Source organism: Cornus florida, unplaced genomic scaffold (assembly GCF_030987335.1).
Source record: "Cornus florida cultivar Cherokee Brave unplaced genomic scaffold, ASM3098733v1 CherokeeBrave_3.0.0_Hap2_Chr11, whole genome shotgun sequence".
Taxonomy (NCBI): domain Eukaryota; kingdom Viridiplantae; phylum Streptophyta; class Magnoliopsida; order Cornales; family Cornaceae; genus Cornus; species Cornus florida.
This window is the reverse complement of record NW_026775581.1, coordinates 120,868,174-120,884,189: the sequence shown is the minus strand read 5'-3', so window position 1 is coordinate 120,884,189 and position 16,016 is coordinate 120,868,174. Positions and strand designations below refer to the sequence as shown.

General features: G+C 35.3%; 1 protein-coding gene and 1 pseudogene across 1 annotated transcript; both read left to right on the top strand.

The window, feature by feature from the left end:
- Positions 1–5,118: 5,118 nt before the first annotated feature.
- On the top strand, positions 5,119–6,092 carry LOC132283575 (EPIDERMAL PATTERNING FACTOR-like protein 1). Its single transcript, XM_059785549.1, has 2 exons — positions 5,119–5,465; positions 5,569–6,092. The coding sequence occupies exons 1-2, from the start codon at positions 5,340–5,342 to the stop codon at positions 5,824–5,826; spliced, it is 384 nt and encodes a 127-aa protein (XP_059641532.1). The 5' UTR covers positions 5,119–5,339; the 3' UTR covers positions 5,827–6,092.
- Positions 6,093–10,365: 4,273 nt separating this feature from the next.
- Positions 10,366–15,760, top strand: LOC132285457 (7-deoxyloganetin glucosyltransferase-like; annotated as a pseudogene).
- Positions 15,761–16,016: the final 256 nt, after the last annotated feature.

Here is a 16,016-nt window from a genome sequence, read left to right as displayed (position 1 = left end):
AAACTTTTATAAGTTGCTCCCCTCAACTTTTTTACCGTCCCACGTTAGAAATCCATGTATAAAAATTAGAGTTTGTAAAGAGGAATGCGTTTACAAAGTTTAAATATATATAAGGATAAAGTGCATTAAATTTACTTGAATTATTGGTCATTTGCAAGAAACCTCCTTAAATTACAAAAAATTTTCCTGAACTATGATTTTGTTACAATTACCTCCTTAAACTATTGGTCATTTGCAAGAAACCCCCCTAAATTACAAAAAAATACCCCTGAACTATGATTTTGTTGCAATTTACCCCCCTAAACTTGATTTTGTTGCAATTTACCCCCCTGAACTATAATTTTGTTGCAATTTACCCCCATGACATTAACTTCCGGTACCGAAAATTTTAAAAGACCAGTTTACCCTTATAACACTTACACTGCATCGTTTTAACTTATACACTTCTTATATTTTTTTTTTCAGCCAAAAGATGTCTTTCACCTAACACAACCCAAAACTGAGAGCTAGAGAGAGAGAAGAGACCAAAGAAATCCGAGGTCAGCGGGATGGCTTGGTCTTGGATGATGGCAGCTTGTGCGCGGAGGATTCGGCTGTGATGAGAGCTCGGTTGACTCGGCCGTGAACTGTGGAGGCGGCGGCGAGCTCAAGGAGGCTCGGTGGTGAACTGTGGACGGCTATGTGCTCGAAACACGGACGGCGATGTGCTCGGCTATGGAGATGGCGGAATGGGCTGGCGAGATTGGAATGGACGGTGGAATGGACCGGCGAGCAAGGTGAGCTGAACTGCAGGCAAGGCGGTGACGGCGATGGGCTAACGCAAGGTGCAAAGAAGTGCGATATATATGGCCGACGGATCTGGCTAGTGGTGCAACGGCTATGATTGAGCTATGACATAAGACCCACCAATCCCAGCAACAAATTCCTTGACTTCATCGTCCCTTTCAGTCAATCAATTCTAGTGGATGGGGTAAACTGCAAAAAAATATATAGTTCAGGGGGGTTTTTTGCACATACCCCAATAGTTCAGGGGGTTTTTTTTGTAACTTTTATAGTTCAGGGGGGTTTCTTGCACATACCCCAATAGTTCATGGGGTGTTTTTGTAATTTTTATAGTTCAAGGGGGTTTCTTGCACATACCCCAATTGTTTAGGGGGGAATGCACTTTATCCTATATATAATTACAAAATTTAAATTTTTTTAAAAAGATAAAGGGTAATGATGAAAATATAGAATTTATTTACTTTGACTTTTCAAAGAGGACAATTAATTTAGGACATATAAAAAAAGAAAAATAGACTACTAATATGGGATGGAGGGAGTATTTATTAGAACCAAAAAAAAAAAAAAAAAGAAGTTAAACCCTATTAGTGAATTGTGAGTGAGGTGCACCATACCTTCCACAATCTTGTCTGTAAGGCATCACGTGCTATGCTTCTAGACCGTCTGATGCAATACATGTTGGCAGGGTGCACCATAACTTCCACGATCTTGTCTACAAAGCATCACGTGTGATGCTTCTAGACCGTCTGATGCAATACATGTTGGCAAGTGTTACAAGTAAAACTTGTCCCACATCAGATTTGGATGGGGGTATAAATGGGTGGGTATGCAGCACTACCCAATAGTTCAAGTTTTTGGGTAAATGGGTAAGCGCCCACCCGTTACAGTTGGTATTAGAGTCAGACCCAATTCTTAATTCGGTGTCACGCCAAGCGTCCGGCCCGGAGGGCATCCGGTCTATTCCTGGGTAGGCAGGGTGGTCCGACAGTAACGAGAGCATTGCGTGGGTTCGGGTTGGGGAGAATATTACAAGTGGAACTTGTCCCACATCGAATTTGGATGGGGGTATAAATGGGTGAGTATGCAACACTACCCAATAGTTTAAATTTTTTAATAAATGAGTAAACGCCTACCTATTATAGCAAAATAATACATGATGCCGCTCCTTGCACGGTAGGCCTAGATCGAATGTAATAAAAATCGTTTCTTACTCTCACTGGACACCAATTAATTTTTAGATGAGATTACACGCTGGACCTAACAAGTGATATTTGAGCTAGAGGTGACATTTTTCTGTAAAGTATTGTACCTCATGGAGATGCAAGCACACCTATATGAATCACATACAGATATAGAGAGAGAGAGAGAGAGAGAGAGAGTTCTTTTGGCAGGTGTGGAAGCAGTATCTCTAACGTTGATGCATTACATTTTGTTGTGCTAGTACAATGTAATCATAATTAATTGACGTGGATGAAAATAGGCCATTTTGTTGTGCTAATACAATGTAATCATAATTAATTGACGTGGATGAAAATAGGCATGTTAGTTTTCCAATTGTCAGACTTAGAAGTTATTATTCCGTGCTTCTAAAGCGTCTAAAAAGCTGAATAACTTTCTTCTTCTCCGCTATTTTTAATCACTGTACAAAGGCGTTACATTGGATTCTTTACTGTCAACCAGAGGTCCAGAACAACACACAGTCTCTATGTACTCAGCTTTTGTATCTATATATCTATATATATATTATTTTAAGAATACATGTGATATTACTGCCAATCCGTGATTCTTTTGACTAATACTATTGCATTCTTTACAGATTGCTATTAATCTAATAGCGATCTGTAAATATTCAGGAAACATACAAAAGTAAAATAAAAGGAAGCATCATATGGTTTGGTGGAATGTACCTTTGTAAGCGGTGCAATACAACATATACATGAAAAAGCTATTTATTTATTTTTTCATGGTATGTGGAGTTCACCTTAAAATTCCACCCATGACACCTAAAAATGTAAATAAATGTATCATTTTTATTCAAATTTTACTTGTATATCTGGTTATCATTGACCAGACCATATGGCAATAGACCATGTAATAAAAATTATTGCATAAATAATGTGAAATTTTTATATCAATGATGTGAGTTGTTGTACAAGTGATTTAACCCCACAAAACATGTTACATTATGGAGGAATGACGCAAGACACTGAATGTATGGCTAGACTCCTTTAATATTAAGTACATGCGTTTATATGGAATAAATGTTGGCTGCATTAGGCATATCAAGTCATTGGTATAGGCTTGTAGCCAATCAATGACAATGCATAATTTCAAAAAAAGTTGGTCTACTTATTTATAAAATTATTCATAACAAAATAATATGTTATATTTGATTGAGGAGGTATATTTATTAGTGAGACATACTCAATATACACTTGTTTAAATCACATTGAAGATAAATCACATTGAAGAGCACAGGAATCTCTCATGCTAAACTTAAATCGCATTAAAGGATATGTGGATCTCTCATCAAGAATATTTGCTTATTAATTTTATTAGTATTATTATTTTTTATTTTTATCATGACAAGAAACACTCACACGCATACTTATTTTTTATTAAAAACTTGAACTTTCGAACTTATACACGCACATACCTATTTTTTATTAAAAACTTGAACTTTCAAACTTATATTTTAGAAGATAAGAAAATACAACTAAATTACAACATTTATTTATAGCATCGCTGGCACACACATTTTTAACAAGGATCAGGATACTCTCTTTATATACCAAAAAATAAATAAATAAATAAATAAGTCACTAATTATCATTTGACTTCTTTTCTTTTCTTTTTTTGTAACGAAAAATGCAGCCAAGTGTACGGAGAATAAAAGTAATAATATTCGGCAACCAAATTAAGCTGCAGTGCAGGCTCCATAAAAGTGCATGACCATCTTTCCCCATTATGTAATACAGTAACATTTATGGAAAGATTCCTTTTAACAAACAAAAATATATTGTCCTCTATTAAACATCCTAATTGTTGAATTACATTTTAAATAAGATTAGTTTAATTTTGTTTGAATATTCTTTCACAAATTCATATATTCTCATTTTCTTGCCGTTTTACAACTTTGCCAGTAAAAAAAAAAAAAAGACTACGTGAACATTAAAAATAAAAAATTGAGAATACAATAAGGTTAAACTAGAGTGTCCTGACAAGAGTGTTTAATTTGATGGTAGAGTTATTGAGGTTTGAATGCACAGTGACCCATAAGAGAAGGACAGGTCTTTGTCAATGCATTTTCTAGGTAAACAAACAGCACGCCTTGCCATATCATATCCCCAGATATGTTAAATGCAAGACATCCATATCCCTCACTTCCTCTTCCTATATTCATTCTATCAATCACAGTCAAATCCCTATGTACATGCCCATTATTCTGTTTCTCAACACCCAAACAAAACCTTGGTCTTCCCTTATTTAATGACATTTTTAACCACACCTCTCTCTTCCTTAAATTTCAAGTGGAAGACCCCAGATTTTCTACACAATTTTAAGGTATTTATTATTTATTTTCTTTGCCAAAAAATCATGTCCAGGCACATGGAAAATGTAAGCCATCTCTGTTTTTTGGGCAAATTGGAAAATGTAAGCAATCTCACTCACTTTTATTCGTTCTACACTATATCAATCACAGTCAAAACCCCATATTCTGATTCTGAAACCCAAGCAGAAGATGGTCTCCCCTATTAAATGAGGTTTTAACTACTCTCTGTTACCATGCATATAATTTCCAGTTGCAGGGTACAACTATTAATTTCCTACATTTAATCTTTTGGTATTATTATAAAACAAAACAAATAATATTGTATTTTGATTTAATATGTTACAATTAAGAATGCAAATTATGCAACACTGTCTTTAATTTCATTGGACAACAATGACCTCCATTTGTATTAGTCTTGTGACACACGGGTGAGATTTAAGTTACAAATATGTATAGCTAAGGAATTCGATTTCACATTCAAATAGATTGAATAGGATTTCATCCTACCATCGTGCTGCTGATATTTTTAAGAATATTTACTGTCAGTTTGACAAAATTGCAGCTTAGTAATTTTTTATTTTTTAGCAGCACTAAGACATACTATCAATCTGTCACTTTCAATATAGCTACTAATAGCCAAGCCCATTAGAGTAGTAGAAAGGAAACAAACAGTGGTCCAAAGGCCCTTTTCTTTCTGATATCAATTTTTCCATTTATTGTTTTCTCCTCCTCACCTGTTCTTTTCACTCCTCTGCTGCCTTCCCTCAATAAATCCTCTCTCTCTCTCTCTCTCTCTCTCTCTCTAATTGAAAGCCACTCCCACCCACTCCTACCTTCTACGCTCCTTCACTTCCTTACAACACATATATAATATTGACCCAATATATATATCTCACTCTCTCTCTGCATTTATCTTCAGATAGAGGAAGAAGGTTGGAGATAGTGGCGATTGAGTTTCTATTACTCAACTTCTCTGCTTGTGTGTTAATGATGGACAGATAAAATGTTTTGGGCCATGAATTCACTTAAATGGTATCTTCTCTCTTCCACAACCATACTTATTACAATCCTCCAACTACTGTCTCCATCATCTTCCTTTAAACAGGAACACCCTTCAGATTCCACTCAAGTAAGTCTTCTCTCTCTCTCTCTTCTCTCTCACTACCATAATATATATGTATATATATATCAGTATATGTATACTGAATTGGGTGAGTTTCACATGCATGTAGGGTTTACTATTTGAAGATAAAACGAGGTTGGGTTCAACCCCTCCGAGTTGTCACAACAAGTGCAACCAGTGCCACCCATGCATGGCAGTCCAAGTGCCGACTCTCCCGGGTCGCGAACGAGTCCAACCGGGTTCAAACCGAGTCATTCCAGTGGACTACTCTGACTCATCACCTTCATCATCAGCAGGTAACAAGTACTCCAATTACAAGCCACTTGGTTGGAAATGCAGATGTGATGACCACTTCTACAACCCTTGATCAGATTATAACAATCAAGCCAGCTGCTCTTAATTTATATATATATATATATAAATATTATTTTATTTTATGGATCTCAATAGATGGTTTGTTTTTATTTGTATTTTAATTTGTTTAATTTAATTTTGATTTTTAGACATGTGAGATTTTATTTTATTTTTATTTTTTAGAGACGAGATATGTTTGAAGGGTGTTAGTGGCATTTATTATTGTGTATATACATTACAGTAATTGAAATTTATAGAGATTGTGCAGGGGTTGTAACAGACTTTCTCAGTCTGACTTAAATGTTGCTTGTTAATGGCAAATTTTACTATTTTACTCGGTATGCGCAGTACTCCTCTGCCCAAGATTCGATGAATCGTTTCTTCAAAATCTTTCGGTCGTTCCTTTCTTATCCTCTTGGGATTTACACAGAATCGTCGCCATCTCTCTTACGTCTGCAATTCTTTTCAATCTTTTGCTTACAGTAGCGATGTACAACTTGTACCCGAAATGACCAAAACACCTTGCCATGTTTGATGTGTTATGTGATGCAGTGTATGGGTATTTTTGTCATATCATCTTTTTAACAGCTGACAGAGTTTGTTTCTAGCCAAGTCACGCTAAAATTTGTGGGCACCCAGTTAATATATTTTGTCTTTTTTTTTTTTCTTTTTTTTTTTTTTTTTCAAAAATAGAAATCATAATAGGGTTGAACAATAGTTGTGCTTCTGATCTTTTTTGGGCATATCTTGAAAAGCCAAGGAATGAGTCAGGAATGAAGTTGACTTGGTTTGGTTTGGAGGGAGTACGACTGTATGAGTTCAAAAGGTGATCCATCACAGAGGTTAAGCATTTATTATTGTCTCTAAACTAATTTATTTGTTAGATTTCTTAAAATTTGTTAACTGCAAAATTGGCTGAGGTTATGTCTAGTTTGTATAGAATTGAAATTCGTGAAATTAGAGAAAAATAATTCAAAAAATTGAACAAAATTTTTTCCTAATTTTGTCAATTTCGGTTATGTTTGGTAGTTATAGAATTAGAATTTCTGGAATTAGAAAAAAACAATTTAAAAAATTGAACAATTTTTTTTTTTTTTTTCTAATTCTATCAATTTTAATTTCATGTCCTTAAATGCAGCCAAAGGTTTTTTCAATTTATCCAAATTTGAACCACAATAAAGTTTTTATATATATACAATGCAGCCTGATGGAGATTATATGTGATAGATAAATGACTTGTTTAAGGTTAACTTAGAATTTTTAATTTTTTTATGTTAAACATAGAAATTTACTACGAGTCACACATGTATGGGTAAAGTATAGAAACTCTCTTGGTGTTCTTTCAATACATTTTTTTTTCGAGAGAGGCAGATTTGTACTCTACTATTATACTATTACACTTTACTTTTCTTTTTCTTTAAAAAATATGACAAAAAGATTCTTAAACTCATTAATATATCCTCTCATTTTATAATACCACCTATGTCCCTTTCTTTAAACCTTTTCTCCAATTAAATATTCAAATAAATTCTAAATTAATTCTTAAAAATCACATTAGGGAAAAAAAATCTAAGTGTAAGTTCAAAGCATAAAACATAAAAGAAAAATAAAGAAACAAATTACAATTCTTAAAGTTCTAATTTGATGCAAATAGGTTCTAATTTCTCATTGACTTGCAGAGCTGGTCTTATTATTAAGAAGAAATTAAGTTCAAGACGGTGCATATCACACTTCTCATGTGAAAAACCTTCTAGAAGTTTTAATTTGGTATAATTAAATTCATCTGACAAATTTAAACCATAAATTGATTAAATTACTCCTACTGAACCATTTTATAAAATATATAAAAATAATTAATTTTGTAAAATAATCAAAAAAGACACTATTGGAGGACGCCCCCCACGTGCAAAAAACACTCCTAAACTTTCAATTTGATGCAAATACATTCATTTGATAAATTTAAATCTTAAGTTGACTAAATTACTCTTACTGAACCATTTTATAAAATATATAAATAATAATAATAATGTAAAATGATCGAAAAAGACACTAATGGATGATGCCCACAATGGACAACTAAAGACAAAAATAGAAAATAAAAATAAAAACAAAAGTATAAAAGAAAAGCAAAGATAAAAATAGAAAATAAAGTGCAAACTAAAGAAAACAAATATGCTCCAAACTCTAAAAACCAGTTCACATTGATATTGATTTTTTTTTTTTTTTTTTAATATTGTTGGTATGAAATATATATATATATATATATATATATATATATATATATATATATATATATAGTAAAAAACAGTAAACTTGACTCTCAAAAAATTCAAATCCTTGTTCTACAATTTATCAAAGTTTGTTTAAAAGAAATGTTTAAAGATATAAATAAATGAAAAAATTAAAAAATTTTAAAGTAGATTAGTTGCATATAGACACCTTTGGGAATTTTTGGAAGAGTAAAAGAGTAAAATGGGTATAACAATACTAATTTATGTAAGATTTTTGATTGAGAGGTATTTTTGCATAATGTGAAATGATTAGGTATATTTTTTGCACACTTTTTCATATAAGGAGTAAAAGTGCTACGCCGAGTATACTTTAGGGGTGTTTTCAGTACTTATTCCAAGAAATTACCACCCAAGTAAAAAAACTGAATATGTGTTTGGCTGTATGGAATTGGAATCGTTGAAATGAGAAAAATTTTGATATAATATTTTGACTTACTTTTTTTCAATTCTATTAATTTCAATTTCAAAGCTCTAATTTCATGCTTGCTAAACATAATCTAAATGAAATTTGACATATTTACTTTGAGACATTGTAATTAATGTAAAGATAAAATGCAAACAATCATGAACTATTGAGAAATCAACAATTAACCCCCTAAACGACTACAATTGCAATTAATTAACTCCTGAGCTATACATTTTTGTTTCAGAATGGCCCTTTCGGCAAACTTCCATTCCAAATTTGCCGTCCATAAAACGGTCATGTGACTGTCACGTGACCCTCGATATTTAATTTAATAATTATAATACCTTTATAAGTATGAAAAGACTTTAATGCCCCTTCTTGTGCCATTACACACCCACACACACTTTTTCTTTTTCTTTCTCATTTCTTTTTTTTTTTTTTTCCTTCCTAAAACCCAAACGCACCCTTATGCACCTATTATTCACACAAACACGCCTTCTGTCAACACACGCACACACATTTACGCACGCACATTTATATAATAGCGTGTGTGTGTATATATATATTATTGTTCATCTTCTTCACGTTGGATAAGAATAAAATAAAATAAAAAATTCTGGTTGACCATGCCCTGAACATCTCTCTCTCCTCTCCTCATTCTATATATATATATATATATACACACACACACATATAGCTTGTTAATTCTTCAATAAAAGACCGGACAATCAAAGATTTTTCAAAGGAAGTGTTCGCCGGAGAAGAAACATGAAACAACCCTGTTGTGAGTGGGGAATTGCGACCAAATGCTAGTACTCAAATGCTAGTACCTATTCTGCAACTTCTCCACCAAACGCTAGCCCTTCCTCCTTCAAATCGGCCCACCAATATACCTTAAAAATAACTCAATTTTATAGGGCTTTGAGAATACAATCCCTAATTTTGAATCCACACCATAACCAAAAAAGGAAAAAAAGAAAACCCACACTGTCGGCTATGGTGTGGATTCATCACATATAAAGTAACGTCGCCAATAAAGCCTCATCGCCGATAAAGCCTCCACCATTAATGTAAATCATATATTCTCAAACAATGTCCTAATAATTTTTAATTATCATGTCAATTTTTTTTCAAATAATAATTCAATTGGCCCTCAGGCTCAGGGTGAGGTCGTCTCATCTATTAGATTTATAATTCATTGAATGACAAGTTTTTGGTCTCATTCTAAGCTTGCTCTATTTTTTTTTTCATTATTATTATTTTTAAATAACAACTTAACCAGTCAAGAAGTCTATTTGAATTTTGAATGTAGTTTAATTATCAACTTGACTAGAAAGTAACAAAATCAACCTAGACACGAATTCCTTTCACTGTTATTTATTTTATTACAGGTGATTTAACGATTTCACTGTGTGTCACTAGTAAAAAGTGAAGATGCATGTACGAACTACTATTCGATCTCTGAATAGAGAGAAGACACGCGAGATTCTTTGGTTTGAATATGATTCTTTGGTGGTGATTAATGCTGTTTTGAATATTGATTATATATATATATATATATATATATATATATATATATATATTGACAAACAAAGAGAAACAACACATATCATGTTAAACAATCCGAGCTATTATAAAAACGTGATACGGAACATTATATATATAGGATTCCATGTTTAAACAATAGGGCTCCATATTTGAAGTGACACCTTTTAAAACAATTTTTTCAGACATAATTATATAAACAGTACTGCTATCATTTCCCAACAAATAATTCGACTTGTACATCCATCTTTTATTTGAAATTTGTTGTAGGAGGCAAGCACCCAAGTGTGTGTGTCTGTGTGAGACAGATATGGCAGAGACGCATAGCCTGCATAGGCCTCACGCGGTTTGCATCCCATACCCAGCACAAGGCCACATTGGGCCAATGCTAAAGTTGGCAGAGATACTTCACCACAAAGGCTTCTACATAACCTTTGTCCACACGGAGTTCAACTATGCTCATCTTCTCAGGTCTAGAGGTCCCCAATCTCTCCGTGCCTCGCCCACCTTCCGCTTCGAAACCATTCCCGATGGCCTCCCGCCACCGCAGAACCCGGATGCCACCCAAGACATCATCGAACTCTGCATCTCCACCGCCAAAAACTGCTTGGTCCCATTTCGTAATCTTTGTAATAGACTCAATTCTATGTCGTCGTCAAACGTACCTCCCGTGTCTTGCATCGTCTCCGATGGGGTCATGAGCTTCGCGCTTCAAGTAGTTGAAGAATTGGGAGTTGCTAGTGTGCTGTTCTGGACGGTCAGTGCATTCTGCTTTTTGTGCTATCTACACTTCCCTCAACTCTTTCAACGAGGTTTCACACCACTTAAAGGTACATGCTTGTGTATACTTATGCATATGAAAATTTCTCTCACACCAAATGAGTACTCGTCAACTACAAACTCACCTTCTTAAAGGACACTTAGGGCAGATCGGATTTTAAGTCTCTATGGATCAAGTCAGTGTGTTTAACCTTCACTAGAGGAAGTTAAAACTGAGACTCCAATCTGTTCTTGAAATCAACATACATTTTCAGCTTTTAAATTGGTCCCTTCATAAGCACCTAATTTATTTTTCACAAAACAACAATTAGACACCTAATATAATTTTCACAAAACAACAATTAGGCACCTAATATATATATATATTGGTTTTGCATACACTGCAAATTAATCACCAACACATTCCAAGTAGTAGGAGATGACGAAGCCACCTCAGATCGCCAATCTTGGCGCTGGCACTTTTGTTAGGACCCAATACATTCCCAGATTAGCTGAGATCTCTGACCTCCTATTTTTTCTTTCATTTTCTTGATAAACAAACATGGCTCAAAGTAAAAAAGGCAAATTTCTGTAAACCCCCGTTATTTTCAAAAAATGATCATTAAATCTCAACCCGTCATTCGGGTTGTGAAATGACAAATTTGACCTTATCATTTAATGTTAAATTAAAAATAAAAAATTATTATTTTTTAAATTACAAAAATACCCTTTCCTTTTTTCTTTTTTCTTTTTTTCTTTTTTGTTTCTTCTCATCATCATCTCCGACAACAAGAATACTGTTGGCGATGAAGCCAATCGACCCCGGCAGCGACCAAACCTCATCGTCTCCATCTTTCTTCTTCCACTACCTCATTGTCTTCATCTTTCTTCTCAGGGAACCCAATTTAAATGAGAGAGAAACTTTATGCTCTTCGTAAAAAAAAAAGGCCCATTAGACTTGAATTTCAGAATATTCAATCACACGCAAGATTTGACCATTCCTCCCTCTCAAGCCCAATCTTCCTCCTCTGTTTCTCACTCCAACGTACCTATTCTCTCTTTCTAGAAGATCAGGGTACCCAATTCTTCCAATTAAAGGCTCAGAAGTTACAACCGCAACATAGGTAGAAGAAACAGAGTGTTGAGACTAGAACAATGGCTTCAAACACAGACGCGATCATGAAGAGAAAGTCGTTGATGAACCCAATCTGAAAAGTCAGCCTCTTCCACCGAAACCCAGAACTCCCGAACCTCCATGTCCACGAACTCTTCTTCCCCAGTCTCTTGAAGCTAAACCACGGCTTCTTCTCCATCTCTCTCTTTTTACTTTTTCTCTCTCTGTATTATGTGTTAGTGCAGATGTATGACACGCAGTTTGGTTTATTATACACAATACTGGAGCTATCTTTGATTTCTTCATTGACGCGGCTTTATAAACGAGGGATGGTTACTTTCGGAATATAAAAAATGCTCTGGCGATAACGAAAAATAAACCATTCCGCGTTTTTAAACTTTCTTGGGTCAAAAGGTCGTTGGAATGAGAGGAAGCCGGCAGCGACCTGGTTTGGTCGCTACCGGCGGCGATTTGCTTCATTGCCTGCAGTATTCTTGCTGCCGGAGATGATGATGAGACGAAACAAAAAAGAAAAAAAGGAAAAGAAAAAATGAGAGGGTATTTTGTAATTTAAAAAATAATAATTTTCTATTTTTAATTTAACATTAAAGGATAAGGTCAAATTTGTCATTTCACAGCTCGGTTAACAGGTCAGACTCGGATATTAAGGCAATGTGATAACTTTATAATAGTGTTGGGATTTTTAGAAATAGGTTGGGGTTTAATGATCATTTTTTTGAAAGTAATGGGAGTTTATAGAAATTTGCCCAAGTAAAAATTGAAATTTTAGGTGATTATTGCTTAGAGCAATGCTTGGATCCTGCCCTTGTCCTCCACCCTATGAAAACTTGACACCTGTCCAAAATATAAAAAATGAATCATATTGAATCAAATTGGGTTATCGGGTAGAATCCAATAGACAGACCCATTTTCTCTCCTTCAGTTCTTTCTCTCTCTTCTTCTCTCCAAGCACTGCCGCAAGCCCACACCATTTTAGTCCTCGCAGGTCTGCCATCTCCACCGCCGGTCAGATTATTCACGGCCGAGCTCTCCACATCCGAGTTTTCCTCAACCGGGCCGTCCTCGCCACCGTCCGAAGTTAGCCCATCACCGCCGTTGTCAGTATCCGAAGCCGAGCCCTCCATCGGTCAATCGGTTCCATTACGGCCGAGCCCTCGATCTCAAAACCCTCTGCCGGATCTCTCTCGTCTCCACCTAGATTCGCCGCCCCAAACTCTCAGCTCCGGAGCCTTCGCTGCCGACTGATATATATTTGCCTTGTGCGGCCGTCGCGATCTATCGCTATCACCAACGGCGATCTGTTCTCTCGCACCTTCGCCGCTTCAATTCTCAACTGCCATCTCCATCTTCGCCGGCTCCAGAGATCATCTTCACGCCACTGATTGACTTCATCGTTGACCCACATTGTCGGCCTCCACTTTATCGCCGAACCTATCTCAACCGGGGATCCTCTCAGAATTCGAGGATCTTGTCGCCGGAGCCGGCAACTCTAGCTCCTATATCGTCTGGGTTCTTCTCGCCGTCATCTGACCCACATGCCTTCTCTCTCTTGTTGATCTAAGCCCTGAAGGAGAGAGCAAATAGGTTTCTGTGATGGATTTTAATCCGAGTAACTAACGGGTAATATTTGGGATAGGTGTCAAGTTTTTATAGGACCACATCAGAGTGGAGGACAAAACTTGCCCTGATAGGGCAGGAGTTTATGCAAGGAGAAAGAGAGAGGACTGTTAAAAAAAAAAAAAAAAATTATTTTGTTTGAGTTGGTTAAGATAGGTACTCACTCTTAATCCACACTATTGACCCTTGAATTATATGGATGCTTACTTTTTATCCATTACTGACCCACTCACTTAAATCTTAATATTTAAATAATTTATTTTTAATGAGCAAATTTGGACAATTTAATAGGTTTGGACATACGTTACCTGCCTTACTTTATAGTTCATGACTATAATGCTATGAATTGTAGTAATAATATTCAAACAAATAAAATTTCACTCATTAATTTGACACCTACCATTAAAAAATTGTAATATATTTGATAATTTTTTTTTTTTTTTTTTAATGTTATATTTGATAAATTATTTGTTGGTGTGTTGTAATCTCACACAATCCTAAGATACTCTTCAGTGAATTAGAATGGTGGAATCACTCTACCAACTACATGGGACCCATTGCGAGGTAATCACTTTATATTGAAATCATGTGATTGTTTTGTTTTTATTGAGTCAGGCCCCCATGAAAATACGACAGCTTATTTATATAAATGTAGCCATTAAGATTTGAAAAAAAAGACTTTTGTCGGAACTGGAGGACCACAATTCAACAAAATGTCACGTGAGTACGAACCGCCACCTAAGTCCTTCACTGCAAAAATAAAAATAAAAAAATAGTAAATTATGTTTAATAACTAGCATATAATTATAATGCTATCTTGAATTTAAGTAAATTATGTTTAATAATTAAATTTATTGCTTTGGTTTAAATTTTTTTAATAATATTATTATCAAAAGTTGCACCTATAGAAGTGAATTTCTAGTTGCCACATGGATTGTAAATGCTAGTAGTGCTCTAAAAAGAATTATGAATATAACAGTACCTCAAATGTAAATATTAATAATATTTAATTTTACAGATGCGAGTTACCTTACAAACGGATATTTAGACACCGTTATTGATTGGATTCCCGGAATTAAAAGTATCCGTTTATGAGAACTCCCAACTCATATCCGAGCAACTGACCCGAATGACTGCATGCTCCAATATGCCATGGGTGAAATTCAAAGAGCTCAGAAAGCCACCGCTATCATATTGAACACATTTGATGCCCTGGAAGACGATGTTTTGGAGTCACTTTCGTTCATTCACAAACGTATCTACACAATTGGACCTCTTCAACTTCTTTTCAATCGGGTCCCAAATGATGATGCGGAGCCAATCGGATCCAGCCTCTGGAAGGAAGATGCGGGTTGTCTTGAATAGCTCCATTCGCAAGAACCCGAGTCAGTGGTTTACATAAACTTCGGGAGCATAACAGTCATGACACACAATCATTTGGTTGAGTTTGCATGGGGACTTGCTCACAGCAAGCAAAAGTTCTTGTGGATCATCCGACCCGATCTCGTCACGGGTGACCCACTAGTTCTGCCGCCCGAGTTTGTGACACAAACAAAAAGGCAGAGGCTTGTTAGCAAGCTGGTGTGACCAAGAACAAGTCCTGAACCATCCCTCCATTGGAGGGTTTTTAACACATTGTGGGTGGAACTTAATAATGGAAAGCGTGAGTGCAGGAGTGCCGATGAGTTGTTGGCCATTCTTCGCGGATCAATAGACGAATTGTATGTGTTTTTGCACGCAGTGGGGTGTTGGCATTGAGATTGATAGTGATGTGAAGAGAGAGAAGGTGGAGGGTAGTGAGAGAGTTAATGGAGGGAGAGAAGGGGAAGAAAATGAAGAAGAGGGTGATGGAGTTGAAGAAGAAAGCTGAAGAGGCCACTAGTCCTAGTGGAGGCTCTTTTTTCTTGAATTTGGACAAAATGGTGGAGGAAGTGCTTCTATCTGTCCCCTAATTAACAAAGTGTCCCTGGCTTAAATTTAGCAGCTAGAATTAATTGTTGGGTTTGACAAAATTGTTTTTTTGTTTTTTTGTTTTTTGTTTTTTTGTTTTTGTTTTTGTGTGTGTACAAATTAAGGGTGCAAGTTGTGATCCCTTTGTCTATCTTTTCCGTTGGTTTGGCCAGCCTTATTTTAATTTTTTGTTGGTGCTCAATGGTAGTTTCTATAATTTACCCTTGGATTGGAATAGAATAGATAGGGGTGCAACTTGAGTTTGAATTTGATTTTTTACAGACTTTGCCAATTATTTTTATAATTAGGATCGAATTTGGATTGAACTTAATTTTTAGGGTTAATTTCAGCGACACTTCTTGAGATTTGGTTAAATATCAACTGTAGATACCTTTTTGAAAATTACTATCACTCGGATCCAGAATGACTTTTCTATTAATGACACCGTTAAAAACGTGTGAAAAAACAAATTTACCCCTAATATTTAAATATTTTTATTC

Coding starts and splice junctions, on each gene's coding strand:
- LOC132283575 (XM_059785549.1), top strand. CDS start 5,340: ATGTTTTGGGCCATGAATTCACTTAAATGGTATCTTCTCTCTTCCACA. Junction 5,466..5,568: donor ACCCTTCAGATTCCACTCAA/GTAAGTCTTCTC, acceptor ACATGCATGTAG/GGTTTACTATTTGAAGATAA.